Source organism: Garra rufa, chromosome 19, assembly GCF_049309525.1.
Source record: "Garra rufa chromosome 19, GarRuf1.0, whole genome shotgun sequence".
In the NCBI taxonomy this organism is placed as follows: Eukaryota; Metazoa; Chordata; class Actinopteri; order Cypriniformes; family Cyprinidae; genus Garra; species Garra rufa.
The window spans coordinates 13,415,067-13,431,860 of NC_133379.1; the positions used below are offsets into that span (position 1 = coordinate 13,415,067).

General features: G+C 38.5%; 1 protein-coding gene across 1 annotated transcript in view; it reads right to left on the bottom strand.

The window, feature by feature from the left end:
• Positions 1-16,794, bottom strand: part of stk32a (serine/threonine kinase 32A) — a 121,109-nt gene that overhangs the window by 50,860 nt on the left and 53,455 nt on the right. Inside the window, exon 4 of the mRNA XM_073823958.1 lies at positions 13,727-13,900. Within this exon, the coding sequence (XP_073680059.1) occupies positions 13,727-13,900 (174 nt within the window). The remainder of the gene's footprint in view (positions 1-13,726; positions 13,901-16,794) is intronic.

The window sequence follows — 16,794 nt, forward strand, 5'->3', positions numbered from 1 at the left end:
TACTGTCGTCTTTTGTGAACATCCAGGCCTTTTTATGTTGCTGAGCTCAGCAGTGTGTTCTTTTTCTTCTGAGAATTCACCAAACTGTTGATTTGGCCACTCCTAATGTTCCTGCTATCTCTCTGATGCATTTCTTTTGTTTTTGAAGCTTAACAACTGTCTGTTTTACTTGCATGCAGAGCTCCTTTGACTGCATGATGGGTTCAGAGCAACAGCTTCCAAATGCAAAGAATCAACTCCAAACCTTTTACCTGGTTAATTGATGTAGAAAAAATGAAGGAATAGCCCACAACTGTCCATGAAACAGCTTTTGAGTCAACTGTCCAATTACTTATGGTCCTTTGAAAAAGGGGGGAGGTACATATTAAAGAGCTGTAATTTCTTAACCTTTCTACCAATTTGAGGAGACTGCCCTAAAAATTAAAGCTCAGAGTGTGCACTTTAAGCCCATATTCATTGTATAACTGTAACTTGAATATGTTTTGGTCAACAGCTAAAAAAAAAAAAAAATTGGTCAATGTCCAAATATATATGGACCTGACTGTATATGAACAAATCCCTTTAGGATACAGACAGGAATACAAATGTAAAGTTTGGTGTGTGTAAGTGCTACTGAAGTGGATATTTATGGCTCAGTGTAGGAGAAAAAACTCATTGTGAGAAAATGGCCTTTAAAAATGTATATTTGAATTTAAATCTATTGACACACATAGATGCTATAAAAGAAACATTTAACAGTGTCTTTTGGGTGTTTTCTTTCCACTAGTGTGAAAAAACACTTTATGAAACACCAAAAAGCCCAAAATTTTAAACTTGACAGGTGCATAACCAACAGTGTTTTTGCCAGCAGTGTCTCCTCTGTTTTGGCCGTAGTGGGATTATATATATTTGGCAGATGAACAATAAAGAAAATACTAGGGATGCACCGGTTGACCGGCCATAAATCGAAACCGGCCGGTTTTTGCATCTGACGCGCGATCGGCAACCGGCCGGTTTTCGTTTTTATCCCGGCCGGTTTTTTTCCGGAAGTGTGTACGCGGGCCGCGGCATTCGATTCATTCAGAAACATGTCACTTGTGTGGCGGTTTTTCGAAATCTGTGAGCAGGACGTGAAGATTGCAATCTGCAATGTCTGCAAAGGACAGCCGCTTTTCTGTGCTCGCTGAAGTTGCGCAAGCGTACCTGTCCTCGCCCTGCACAAGCGCAGACAGCGAACGTTTGTTCAGCTCAGCTTCTCACGTGACAGATGAAAAAAGAAACAGACTCACTTGTGACAAAGCTGAGATGCTTCTTTTTGTAAAAAGCATTACTTTACTTTTGAAAAGCCAAAAATAAAAGTCTGTTCTGTTAAGAATGATTATTATTATTTTACATTAAAATGCCTGTTGGCTTGCTGTTTTACTTTACTAAAAGCATGTTTTACTTATTAAACTGTATTTACTTTCATATTTTTTATTTATTATTTAATTTCAGATGTCAGATGCGTTAAATACTAAATAAACATGTTGTTTATGTTGTTTACTTGCATAACTTCTTGTTTTTGAAAAAAATCGGAAATCGGTATCGGAATCGGCCAGCTTGCTTGTAAAAAATCGGTATCGGAATCGGCCATGAAAAATCATGATCGGTGCATCCCTAGAAAATACCTGTTTGAATTTGGCTTTGAACATAAGTTATTCAGTATTTATTCTACGATGCTCATCTAACTCAATTTCGTTTAACTGTATGAGCTGTAGAGCTGTTTATTTGCCATATTTTCTGCACCCTTTTTTCTCTTGACATAAGCATCGTTTTGGTCAGTTATGAAAATGTGCCAGATTTGGCCCTACATACCCTTTTTTTTTTTTTTTTTATATCCAGTCCCTGGTGGATGTTACAAGGTGCATATGCCTATAATTAGTAAATGAAATGACCATATGGTGCATTAAACATTAAAGAGTCCTGTAAAAGCATGTGCCAGTAAACATAAACAGAAGCATACTGACACAAACAGAACAAAATGACTTCAAAACATAAAAAAAAGAAAATTATATACACAAGTAAAATATATGCAAATGATCAATTTTTCTTTTATGCAAAAAATCATTAGGATATTAAGTAAAGATCATGTTCCATGAGGATATTGTGTAAATTCCCTACCTCAAATTTATCAAAACTTAATTTTTGATTAGTAATATGCATTGAAAAAACTTCATTTGGACAACTTTATAGGTGATTTTGTCAGTATTTTGATTTTTTGTCACCCTCAGATTCCAGATTTTAATATAATTGTATGTAATCTATTTCTAAACCATACATCAATGAAATGTTTGTAACATTTATTTACAATTTTACAGTGATGACATAAAACTGACTTATCCCATGTTTTCAAAGTCTGCTTCTAGTGTAATTTTACTGATTGTAATGTAATCTGATGATAAGGCAGAAGTTAACCTTATTCAGTAGTTTGTCTAGTAAAAATATTTGAAACATTTTAGATAAATTTACATGCAGAGCCAATTTACACAATATCTTAAAGGGCTTCAGTAGTTCATGAAAAGTCTGTCGTCGTCATGCCATTTTAAAAGATGGTCATCTTTAGAACACAAATAAAGATATTTTTTATATTGTGTCAAAGAAAAATTGTTTCACTTGTCCAAGTTCATACTGTCAATTAATATTATGCAGTTCTTATTTGTGTCATTACACTAACAAGTGCATATTAAAATAAAGTGTAACCAAGACTTTAACAAAGCCCAAAACATTTATTCATGTTTAAATTTGTAAGTAAATAAATACTTTAATGTCATTGACACTGAACTGAAATTAATGAATGAAATATGATACGATTATAAAATAACTTTGGTCCAAAACAACTTAAGAAGGCTTGAAATTTAGCGCACAAGATATGGCAAGCCATTTTAGCCTAAAATATACTAAGCGTCACTCGTCGTAATTGCATTTTTAGTAACAATTCAATTAGAGAACTCTACAAATAAAAGTTTACTAGTCATGTCTCCATTGACTTCCATTCATTTTTAATTACAGAGCTCTACAATTATTACTAGTAAGAATTACAATTAGAGAGCTCTCTAAATCAATTTTTACTAGTAAGAATTCTGGTTAGAGAGCTCTACAATTAAATTTTTACTCGTAAAAATCACATTAAGTTATGTTTAATTGCAGAGCTCTGTAATTGAATTAAAGAGCTCTCTAATTCAGTTCTCACTATTAACAGTTGCATTTGAGAGCTCTCTAAATGGAATTGTTACTAGTAATAATTCAGTTGTAGAGCTCTGTAATTAAAAATGAATGGAAGTCAATGGAGACATATGACTAGTAAACAGCTCTAATTGGAATTGTTAGTAAGAATTTAATTAGAGAGCTCTTTAATTGGCATTATTACTAGTAAAAATTGGATTATAGAGCTCTCTAATTGAATTGTTACTAGTAAAAATGCGATTACGATGAGTAACGCTTAGTATATTTTAGGCTAAAATGGCTGGCCATAGTCAATGGAGACATAGGACTAGTAAAAATTCATTTGTAGAGCTCTCTAATTGTAATTGTTACTAGTAAGAATTGAAATAGAGAGCTCTGTAATTGTAATTGTAACTAGTAAAAATTGATTTAAAGAGCTCTCTAATTGGCATTGTTACTAGGAATTGGATTATAGAGCTCTCTAATTGAATTGTTACTTGTAAAAATGCATTTTTATTATACTAACGCTTAGTATACTGTAATTTAGGTTATTTAATTAAGTTTTTTGGTACGATATGGTACAATATTTTTTTTGGAGACTGGACTCCAAAACGTCCCCTTTTCGTGTTTTACAATACAATAACAGCATGCACATGTGGAACAATATAAGAATGAGTAATACAGTAAATGGCAGTGTTTCTTTCTTTGGTACACTATTCCTTCAGTAAGCTGAGACTAAAGATCAAGCTGAAAGCAGAGATGAAACTCGACTAGATATCAGCCACAGCTGGAAATGTTGCATATCCTGAGAACAAAATGAGATCTGACATATTCTTAAAAATTCATACCAACACACTCAGACAAACACAACCAGAGAGCAAAACAAATGGCTCTGAGGCATTACAGCACATCAACACAACATTGATCTACAGGTGTCAGACTGAGCTGATTCAAGCTGACAGCTGTCTCTCTGTGAGAGAGGACGACCCTCCAAAGTCAACATCCGTTACCAAACACTTCAAGGAAATAATGCTGAAAAAAGATGTAATATTCAGTGTTGGGGGTAACGCATTAAAAGTAATGCAAATTACGTAATAATATTACTTTTTCCAAGCAACTAGTAAAGTGATGCATTACTTTTTAATTGACAAAAAAAATATCTGAGTTACTTTTTCAAATAAGTTTTTTTCCCCCATTTATTGATTAAAAGCTCTCCTGTCCCCATGTTGAGAGAAATTGTGAGTAAGATGTTACTTTAGTTCTAGAATAAATGTGAACATGCATTAATTCATCTCACTCACTAAAAAATTAGATACAGTATTCCTCAAAAATGAATAAAAACAGTGAAATTCAACGCAAACCTACAATAATTAAATGTTAAATAATACAAATATCCTTTATGTGTTTAATCCCATTTTATTAACCGATGTCTTTGCTGCCGACCGTCGATGATCCAATTCATCCATACTAATAAGCACAAATTACTCAAGATAATCTAATTTTTTTCCCTTTTTTTTATTGCTAAAGAGTTGACATTTGTTCTTCTTCGGTCTACTGTACAGACGACAATTTACTTTTCTCTAAGCCTGAGGCTTTTGCTGTAAAAAGGCTTTTACATTTGACAAAAATAGAACTTTTTATATTAAAAACAAACAAGCAAACCCTGCCCAGATTTAAAAAGTAATGCAAAAGTAACGTAACGCATTACTCTCCATAATAAGTAACGTAATTAGCTACTTTTTTGGAAGTAACTCAATATTGTAATGCATTACTTTAAAAAGTAACTTTCCCCAACACTGTTAATAACTAACAGCTTGCATACACACATCGTGCATCTCTGTATTTTTTTTTTTATTTAATGCATTTTTTAATCTCATGAGTATTCAAGTATTGCTGTCAATAGTCTATGATGACAAACACTTTGCTTTCCATGATTTATAGACAACATGAGATCAAAAACCTATTAAACCATTTAAAATAAGTAAAGGGAACACTTTTGAGAGAAATAGCAATCCAGATATAAACAAGTATGTAAATAGGCAGTTGATATAATTATGACAAAATGTCCTTTTGTGATTGATGTGCATTTTCTGTTGTTGTCTTATCATGAAATTTAGTCTCATAAATATTTCATACTATTCTTTATAGGATCATTAGGTGCTGCATTCTTCTTTGGCATTTATTTATACATAGTTGGTGATTTTTAGTCTGCTGACTCTACCATACTTACTGCTGACAGTTTGTCTTTAATGTTTTGTTTTGTACTGATAAATTGGATGTGAAAGGCAAATGCCCGTCAGCATGCACTAAAAATGTGCAGTTAGTGTTAAAAGTGCTTGTGATTTTATTTGGATTTCATATCAACTTTAATATGACAGTTCAATTCAGGTCAGTTCAAAGTTCATTTAGTTCAATTTGACAAACAATGTTGCAGAAGTCAACTAGGGCTGCCACTAAAATGTAAAATGTAAAAATGTAAATAAACGGCTTTTTGATTAATACAATTTAATTTAAGTATTAAAACAGAGTATAGAAAAATTCAAATCTGAAAAATTATTTCCTAATGAATTTGGAAATAAAACGGATATAATAGGGCTGAATTATTAAATAATTATTTGTGGTGATAACAATGGATGCAAGTGAACAGTAATCTTTAAAATTACTTAAAATACATACATATAATAGCAATGAGGCAATAATAATTAGTTCAAATAAAGTATCAAAAGCAAGAAATCTGAGATCTGTTAAAATGCATAATGTATTATAAACAATGAACAGAGCTAATGTTACTTTTCAGATCTTATCTTTAATTAATATGAACCAAACATCATTTAATGTAAATGTACTTTATATTTAGCCATTTCTTTATGACAGAAATGCTCTAGCCACTGTAATTTATTGAATATGTAGTCATCGAAACATGTAAACTCAGAGTTAGGGTTTAAGCTTTTATTTTGAAATCACCATAAACAGTTAGCATATTGGCAAAAATATTGATGCTGTCACGTATCTGGTCTATCCTGTCATCATGAACTCTTGCACCACATTTCATGGACTTCATTCCCCACAAGCCACTGCACTAATCACTGCATTCACCTGCTCTCACTTTACTGATTACTGCTCACAGCTGCACCTCATCACACTGTCTGCATTTAAGCCACTCACACACACAGCCACCTTGCGGTCTTATTGTTCCTTCTGGTCATTATTTCCGAGCGTTTATTCCCGTGTTTGATTTCCTGTGTTTTTGATTCCTGGACTCCTTCCCGTGTTTTGATTCTCGCTGCCAGCCCCGACCTTTCTGCCTGTTTTGACCACGATTTCTGCCTGCCTCTTAGTGTTTGTTTTGTGTTTGTTTTGTTCTCATTAAATGCTGCAAATGGATCCGCACGTCTCTGACCCTCCTTGTGACAGAAGACTTCACCACTACAAGGATCCAGCTGCTATTGTGGAGTTATCCGGTTCCAGCATGAATCTAACGGTGCAGATCATGCTTCTCAAGCAGGGTGAGCGGACTATTGAGGATTATGTCATGGCCTTCATCGAATTGGCAAATCTGTCTTCCATGGATGATCACTGCCTGATGATTTTCTTCCGTGGAGGACTCTTAGAGCCATTGGCTTCCCTCATGCCAATGTTTGAACCGGGCTGGACGTTGCAATCTTATATGGATCTTGCTCTTTCGTTGTGTGGCTCTCCTTTTACTGTGGGAATTGTGGAGGAGGACCATCTTCCCACAGTAAGTTCCAGCTCAGAGCCACAGCCTAAGATGTCTGCTAGTCCAGAGTCTGCAAGCAAGATGGCTGCCACGCCAGAGTCTGCAAGCAAGATGGCTGCCACGCCAGAGTCTGCAAGCAAGATAGCTGCCACGCCAGAGTCTGCAAGCAAGATGGCTGCCACGCCAGAGTCTGCAAGCAAGATGGCTGCCACACTTGAGTCCCCGGCCAAGATGGCCGCCAAACCTGAGTCTGCACCTAAGATGGCTACCGTCAAATCAGAGTCTCCGCCGCCAGAGCGCCCTCCAGTGACCGCTCGCTCAGAGCCCGCTCCTCAAGAGCGTTGTCCAGAGCCCGCTTCACAAGAGCGTCGTCCAGAGCCCGCTTCACAAGAGCGTCGTCCAGAGCCCGCTTCACAAGACAGCCTTCCAGAGCCTCCGCTGGTTCAGCCCAGCCTTCCAGAGCCTCCGCTGGTTCCGCCCAGCCTTCCAGAGCCTCCGCTGGTTCCGCCCAGCCTTCCAGAGCCTCCGCTGGTTCAGCCCAGCCTTCCAGAGCCTCCGCTGGTTCCGCCCAGCCTTCCAGAGCCTCCGCTGGTTCCGCCCAGCCTTCCAGAGCCTCCGCTGGTTCAGCCCAGCCTTCCAGAGCCTCCGCTGGTTCCGCCCAGCCTTTTTAGTGACTCTGCTGGTTCAGCCCAGCCTTCCAGAGCCTCCGCTGGTTCAGCCCAGCCTTCCAGAGACTCCGCTGGTTCCGCCCAGCCTTCCAGAGACTCCGCTGGTTCAGCCCAGCCTTCCAGAGACTCCGCTGGTTCCGCCCAGCCTTCCAGAGACTCCGCTGGTTCCGCCCAGCCTTCCAGAGACTCCGCTGGTTCAGCCCAGCCTTCCAGTGACTCCGCTGGTTCAGCCCAGCCTTCCAGTGACTCCGCTGGTTCCGCCCAGCCTTCCAGTGACTCCGCTGGTTCAGCCCAGCCTTCCAGAGCCTCCGCTGGTTCAGCCCAGCCTTCCAGAGACTCCGCTGGTTCCGCCCAGCCTTCCAGAGACTCCGCTGGTTCAGCCCAGCCTTCCAGAGACTCCGCTGGTTCCGCCCAGCCTTCCAGAGACTCCGCTGGTTCCGCCCAGCCTTCCAGAGACTCCGCTGGTTCAGCCCAGCCTTCCAGAGCCTCCGCTGGTTCAGCCCAGCCTTCCAGAGCCTCCGCTGGTTCCGCCCAGCCTTCCAGAGCCTCCACTGGTTCCGCCCAGCCTTCCAGAGACTCCGCTGGTTCCGCCCAGCCTTCCAGAGACTCCGCTGGTTCAGCCCTGCCTTCCAGAGACTCCGCTGGTTCAGCCCAGCCTTCCAGAGACTCCGCTGGTTCCGCCCAGCCTTCCAGAGACTCCGCTGGTTCCGCCCAGCCTTCCAGAGACTCCGCTGGTTCAGCCCTGCCTTCCAGAGACTCCGCTGGTTCAGCCCTGCCTTCCAGAGCCTCCGCTGGTTCCGCACAGCCTTCCAGAGACTCCGCTGGTTCCATCCAGTCGTCCTGAGATTCCTGTCTGCCCGGTTCTGGTCACGGAGCTCATGCATGGACTGTTCCCACCCACCCTCCCTGCTGCTCCAGTCCCGCCACCTCTGTCTCCTGACAGTCCCTCTGCTCACCCACATCCCACCTTCGGTGCAGAGGACTTGCCGTGGGACTGCCAGTCTCCATCGGTGTCCAGACTGAAGGATCCCTCACCATCACCTCCAGTCTCAGAGTCCTGGACTCCACCTCGGCCCTCCGACCCTGCGGCTCCACCCCGGCTCTCTGCTCCCTCGTCTCCGTTGTCGGCCGTCGGCCCACCAGCTCCTCCGGGCTCCGTCGTCTTTCCGGCTCCGCCCCGGTCAGTCGTCGCCCCACCTTCGCCTCTGGACTCTACTCCTCCGGCTGCGCCTCGTCACTCCATCCTGCCGGCTCTGTGGACCTCCTCCCTCCCGTGGGCACAGCCTCGATCCTCTGTCACTCCGGCTCCGCTGCGTACCTCCGGACCTCCATCTCCGCCGGGGTCGCCAGAGCCTTGGGCTCCGTCTTGGCCCTCCGGATCCTCGGTGTCACCTAGGACCATCGACTCTCCGGTTCCGCCTCGGGCTCCACCGGCTCCACCTCCGTCGGTCGGCCCCATGCAGGAGCCAACCCTTCCCCCACCATGGCTTCTCCCTCCGTCGGCTCCGCCTCAGTTCGTGGTTCCAGTACCCCTACATGGCCCTGGCCCTCCATCCCTCCCCCTGTTCCGCCTCCGCTCCACCACCCTCCAGGTTGTATTAGGTGGTTAGAGCGTCTGGAAGCCGCTCCTTGGGGAGGGGCTCTGTCACGTATCTGGTCTATCCTGTCATCATGAACTCTTGCACCACACTTCATGGACTTCATTCCCCACAAGCCACTGCACTAATCACTGCATTCACCTGCTCTCACTTTACTGATTACTGCTCACAGCTGCACCTCATCACACTGTCTGCATTTAAGCCACTCACACACACAGCCACCTTGCGAAGTCTTATTGTTCCATCTGGTCATTATTTCCGAGCGTTTATTCCCGTGTTTGATTTCCTGTGTTTTTGATTCCTGGACTCCTTCCCGTGTTTTGATTCTCGCTGCCAGCCCCGACCTTTCTGCCTGTTTTGACCACGATTTCTGCCTGCCTCTTAGTGTTTGTTTTGTGTTTGTTTTGTTCTCATTAAATGCTGCAAATGGATCCGCACGTCTCTGACCCTCCTTGTGACAGATGCATTATCCTGAGTTTGCATAGGTTTATAAATGATTTACCTTACAAATCTGTAAAATGGCACATGTTGTGCTTCCAGATAAAAGTTATAATCACATGTAAAAAACAGTATGTAAATAATTAAAGCACATATGTGACCCTGGACCACAAAACCAGTCATAAGGTTAAATTTTACAAAACTGAGATATATACATCATATGAAATGGCAATAAATAAGCTTTCTATTGATGTATGGTTTGTTAGGATAGGACAATATTTGGCCGAGATACATCTATTTGAAAATCTGAAATCTAAATGTGCAAAAAATCAAAATACTGAGAAAACACCTTTAAAGTTGTCCAAATTAAGTTCTTAACAATGCATATTACTAATCAAAAATAACATTTGGATAGGTTAACAGTAGGAATTTTACATAAAAACTTTATGGAACATGATCTTTACTTAATTTCCTAATGATTTTTGACATTTTTGACAATCAATAATTTTGACCCATACAATGTATTTTTGGCTATTGCTACAAATATACCCCAGCGACTTAAGACTGGTTTTGTGCTCCAGGGTCACATATATTAAACCTGCATCACATGTATTTTGCCGGTTAGTTGATGCAGGCAAAATAAAATCAAAGATTAATAAAATCAAAGATTTTTTTTTTTTAATCGAATACTCAAATAAAATCGACGAATTCAGTTCAAGTTGAGTTCTCATCCGATATTAATCTAATATGTTCAGTAACTGTAAATTGCATGACTTTCCTATACTACTAAAAGCAACTCAAACATCAGTTTAGAAACCGAATCCCCTCTGAATAGTGCAAATGATAAATAGATTTGTTAGTGGATGTTTTGGTCTTTCTCATCCATCCGCCACATCCTGTTTGGAAGATTCTTGTCTCTTAAGATGCTGTTAATTGAGCAGCACTCTAGCGTTAATAATTCAAGTAGCCGTGAGCAAAAAAACAAGGTGTATTGTTTTTGTCTCAGGAGCGCAGTGGGAACAGGGGTGTCCGTCTCAGAGGACATCGTCCATCAGGAACAGAAATGCACCAGAGGCTGATAAACACATGTGCTGTTCCTTATGTGGTTTAAGATATACTGTATTATAGTATACCACTATTAAGACAATATAATAGGATTAGTTAGTAGCCTAGACTTACAGTAGGTCAAAAAGGTACAAGAGGCAGGGATGTAGCTGTGAAACAGGTTTCTTACCTGATAATATTAATAATAATATATATATTTTTTCTTTTAGAAATACACATTTGATAGTAGCTTGAGTTAGGATGTAGATGTAGATTTATGTTTATGATCAAAATCAGTAAAAATAGTAGCAACCTCATTTTTATATGACGATTTTTATTATTATTATTCTGACAGTCTGAGTTGTTTGTTTATTTATTTATTATTTTAATTAACCATTGCTCTTCTATTGTATCATCCATAAATCAAGATAATAACAGTTAAAACCACAAATATAGCACCTCATTACTAGGGCTGGGTAAAAAATATCGATTCTCCGATTTTAATCGATCTCCAGTTTAACGCAACGATATCGATTCGGGAAATCCCAGAATCGATTCTTAATGTCACCATCAGCTGCTTTTTTTGCAGAAAAATCTGGTGATCAAAAATGATTAGGCTGTAGTTAAGAACTGTTACTGTCTTTTAATTTTTTTTTACAGTAATGTGCATTTTGCAGTTTGTTTACATGGTGTACAATGGATGCACATATTTATGACTTCTAGTTACAGTGTTCATTTAAAATAAAAGTTGTTTAAAATAAAAAACTGTGTGCACCCCATTATTAATGTAGATGTGCATTTCAGTAATAAACTTAAGTAGGAGAGTTTCAGTTACCAGCATTTATATCAAAATATGGATCCCATGTCTGCAAAACTAACATTTTAAATGAAATATTGATATCGAATCGAATCGAAACCTTAAAAATAAGAATCGAATCGAATCGCTGAATTGGTCACAATACCCAGCCCTACTCATTACCATGGTAAAAATGTAATATGGTTCCTAGGTATTTGTTTGAAAAACAGTAGTCTAAATACATTTAGTATAAATGCATAAACGCTATATCTTAATTCACAAAAAACTAAAATACTGTAATTATATTCTATTACTCCTCCTTCAATACATTTAATACACGCCGGCTGTTGTGAACACGCTCAGAACAGTTGGACATTGTGGTGGATCAAAGGTAAATGATGTATCGTCATGAGCCGCAGGGTTTAATTTGGTTTTGTCTGTGTATGTTTTTTGTCTCTCAAATCCGTGGGTCCCATTGACTGCCATTATATGACTGACAGACTGCAACAGGTTGAGTTAAAAATCTTCATTTGTGTTCTACTGAAGAAACAAAGTCCTACATCTTGGATGCCCTGCTAAACCGATAAACATAAAATTGTCATCCCTTTAAGTGATATTATTGTAACTGATGTATGTACAGCAGATTGTGCCTACATAATCTGACTATATGGGTAGCTTTTCCTAAAGACTGGATTTTAACAAACAAACGCACACATAAATATGATTTGAGAATAGTGTAAACAATGTCTGTGTTCTCAGCAGCCCATCACCTGCATGCATAACAAACGTAGTCCTTGATTATAATCATCACAGAGAAGTATATCCTTCTGGACGGAGATTAAGTAATCTCCTGAATTTCTTTAATGCGTTATAAGGCTGTTGATGAATTATTACTGTCTGCAGCAATGAGCTCTTTCATTTGTCCTGATTATCTTTCTTCTCATGCGTCTGTCTGAGACAGCAGAATAGCACATTTGTCCAGAGTTTACAGTTTATTTGGGTTCAATTTTAAAGTAAGATTTAGTCCTGATATTATAATGAAGTATATACTGCTGATATGTGATATATTTAAAGTACTGAAGGTATATAAATATAAATGTGACAACAAAACCAATCTTAAGTAGCATGGTTATATTTGTAGAAATAGCCAAAAATACACTGTATGGGTTTTTTATTCCAAAAATCATTAGGATATTAACTAAAATTCATGTTCCATGAAGATATTTTGTACATTTCCTACCGTAAATATATCAAAACTTGATTAGTAATATGCATTCCTAAGAACTTCATTTGGACAACTTTAAAGGCTATTTTCTTAATATTTTGATCATTTTTTTGCACCCTCAGATTCCAGATATTAAAATAGTTGTATCTCGACCAAATATTGTCCTATTCTAACCAACCATAATTCAATGGAAAGAAGACCCTTACGACTAGTTTTGTGGTCCAGGGTCACGAATACACAAATATTCTCCCTAAAAATTATTTGTCTAAGTCTTACTGTAAATATTTAGGGATCAGAAAATCTACAGAAAAACACTTTTGTATCATATTTTACACATAAAAAGGCCTCTAATTCAAAGTTTGCATGCAAATACCTGATGTACACAGTCTACTCCATGCCTTCTGTCTTCAGATTGAGAGTTAATGCTTTTTTAAAAGCACTTTTATTATAATTGTACAAAGGTCCATCTTTAGCTCTTGCAAACATATGCAAACTATTTTTTTTTTTGGTGTAAAGTTTAGTAAACTGCAACATTTGAAAAATACGGGAAAATATTTCAGACAATTATTACATATGTCAGGGTGCACATTTTTAACACTATATGCATATTTGTGTATAATTATGTTTATATATGCATATGTGTTTATATGTATCTATGCATATAAAAAAATACATTTTTGATACAGTATTCTTGATTATGTTTTGAATATTTGTTTGTACATTTGCTTTTTTTTTGTTGTTTTTTTGCAGTTTTACCTCCTGATGTAGTTTCTGCATTAAGTCTTAGTACTGCTCAGCAGAAAAGTAAACAAACATCAAAATTTAAATTTGAAAACATAGCTGCTTCAAATTATGATGTAATTTATGCTGCAATGTTAACCATACACCATATAGACTCAACAGCTCCATTTTCTGTGTCTGTATAAGCAAACCAGGCCACACTTAAAGAACAGAACAGTAAATCAGCATCTGACTAATGCGTGTGCATGGGTCATTTTTTTATGTTCAAATTATTTCCTTTGTATTTCTGGATGTGTAAAAGCTTCATGCAGTCATTACCTGTGGATGATGTGTTTGTTGCGCAGGTAGTGCAAGGCCAGGGCGATTTCACACACATAGTGCTTGACTGTGCTCTCTGTGAAATGCACGTTCTGCTGTAGATGGTAACGCAGATCTCCTCCCAGCAGCAGGTCAACTACCATGAACATGTCCTCCTCGTCTTGAAACGAGTACCTGAGTTAGACAAATGGTAACAGTGAGTTCTTTATAATTCACATTATTTGCACATAATTTGGAGACCAGCCGTCACATGTATTTGTTTGACGTCTAATGTAAAGATGACTACTTTAGTAGGATTACCAGCTATTTTAGTGCAACCTGCTTGTTAATGCAAATAACTGCTCAGCCAATCATAAGGTGGCAACGCAATCCCTGTTGGGGCAGAAATGTGATCTAAGTGACTTTGTGGAATGATTGTTGGTGGCAGACGAGGTGGTTTGAGTCTCTCGGAAACAGCTGATCAGGGATTTTCACACGCTGTAAACAGTCTCGAGTTTACAGCAAATGCAGAAAAACAAAAAAACATCCAGTGAGCGACACTTCTGTAATGAGAGAGGTCAAAAGAGAATCACCAGACTGACAAGACACAACACTAGCTGAAATAACCATGTGCAACACATAAAACACTAATTGGGTGCCGTTAGAATGAGAGTCCAAACTAATGATAAAAACATCACAATAATCCACGAGTAATCCATACCACTCCAGTCCATCAGTTAACATCTTAAAGGGGTCATTGGATGCCCATTTCCCACAAGTTAATATGATTCTTTAGGGTCTTAATGAAAAGTCTATAATATACTTTGGTTAAAAAGTTCTGCATCCAATGACCCCTTTTAAGAGTGAAAAGCTACTTGTTTGTAAAAAACAAATCCATTATTAAGATGTTTTTAGTTTCTGGCTAAGATTCGACTCCATAATAACACTTCCTCTAGTGAAAAAGTCCATCTCCTGTTGTCTCTCACAATAAATCCAGCCACATATTTGTTTAGAGCTGTTTTGTCTTGTAAACAGTGTTTGGTCTGTGCAGATTTCCTCCGGATTCAAAGCAGACAACTCTTTTCTTGGAGGAAGTGGTATTATGGATTATGGAGTCAAATTTTCGCCAGAAGCAGCGGTTTAAAGTTAAAAACATCTTAATGATGAATTTGTTTTGTTTGTCTTCTCAAGATGTTAACTGATAAACTGGAGAGGTGTGGATTATTGTGAAGTTTTTATCAGCTGTTTGGACTCATTCTGCTGGCACCCATTCAATGCAGAACATTAATAAATCAAGCACGTCCCGTTTTATGAAAGCCACGTTACATGATTTTGCTGATTTGCATGTGAAATTAGGCTTTTATGGACAAGTGAAAGCACACCACTGGAAAGGGGGCGGAATGGGGCGCAAAAATCTCGATTACTGCATTTTCATGAACGTTTGAAGCAGAAATCAAAACCGAATTTCGATTAATTGCACAGCCCTAGTCCAGACAATTGATAAAAACCTCACAATAATCCACAAGTAATCAACACCACTCCAATCCATCTTCAGTTAACATCTTGAAAAATTAAAAGCTGCGTGTTTGTCAGAAACAAATCCATTATTAAGATGTTTTTAGTTTTGGCTAAGTTTTGACTCCATAATCCATAACAACCCTTCCTCCGGTGAAAAAGTCCATCTCCTGTTGTCTCTCACAATAAATCCAGCCACATATTTGTTTAGAGATGTTTTGGCTTGTAAACAGTGCTTGATCTGTGCAGATTTCTCTCCAGATTCAGACCACTTTTAGACTAAAGGAAGCAGTTTTATGGATTATGGAGTCAAGTATTTGCCAGAAGCAGCGGTTTAAAGTAAAAAAAACATCTTAATGATGAATTTGTTTTGTTTGTCTTCTCAAGATGTTAACTGATGGACTAGAGTGGTGTGGATTACTGTGATGTTTTTATCAGATGATTGAACTCTCATTCTTGCGGCACCCATTCACAGAGGATCCATTGGTGAGACAGTGAAGAAACAAACTCATCTACTCTCGGATGACCTACAGCATGGACGTCGCTAGACACAGCTAGATCAGCTGTGCCCCAGTTAAATCTCAAATTTGAGTTATAATTTACTTTATTTTTCAGTGTATTAATTTATATTGATAATCCCGAAATAAAGACATTAATCTATATGCAACAACTGAAGCAATGCTTCTAATAGCATCACAGTTCAACCAAAGACAAACAAGCCCATAGAGATGCGTCATAATCTGAAAACCATGCCCACCGCTGGGGAAAACAATCCAACACTCTCCATTGACTTTGTATTACGGGAAGTTGCCTTCTTGTCATTTCTGACTTATAACAAAAATCAGAACAATGTCTAAAAGCTTCTATGTGACAAGGTGTACAGTAAACAAGCTAAAAAACACAGAACTACATTTTTATAAGCTGTCAACCTAAAAAACAAGCATTTAAGGACACAAAAGTAGAGTGCAACGTGTCCTATTACTACTAACTACTCCCGCTGGAGGGAAATTTAATGACAACAGTAAACATTCATTATTTTTAACCATGTCAAAGAATTATTTTACCACCCTCAAAGGAGGAGATACATCGAGAAACTAAATTTTATTGGTCTATGTCAGTGCTCCATTTCCTTACCTTTGTTGGAGAAATGATCCAACTGAATGGCCCAACGTGATATAACCTGACATCTACAACTACTTGTGTCCTTAAACACTTTGTTTTTTTGGGTTGACAGCTTATAAAAACGTAGTTTTGTTTACTGTACACCTTGTCACATAGCAGCTTTTAGACATTGTTCTGTTTTTTTTTGTTATAAATCAGAAATTACAAGGAGTCAGTAGGGCTGCTCGATTTTGGCAAAAATCATAATCACAGTTATTTTTGTTAATTTAGTAATCACGATTATTCAACACGATTTTGAGTGGATCTAAAACTTTATATTAGTCATTAATTTAAAGATAGCAATACAACAGAAAAAAAAACCTTTTGTGCAAGTAGGGCTTCGATTAATTCGAATTTACGTTTTAAGACGATTTAATTGTTTATTAAATCGAGGTATCGCGATTTTTTTATAA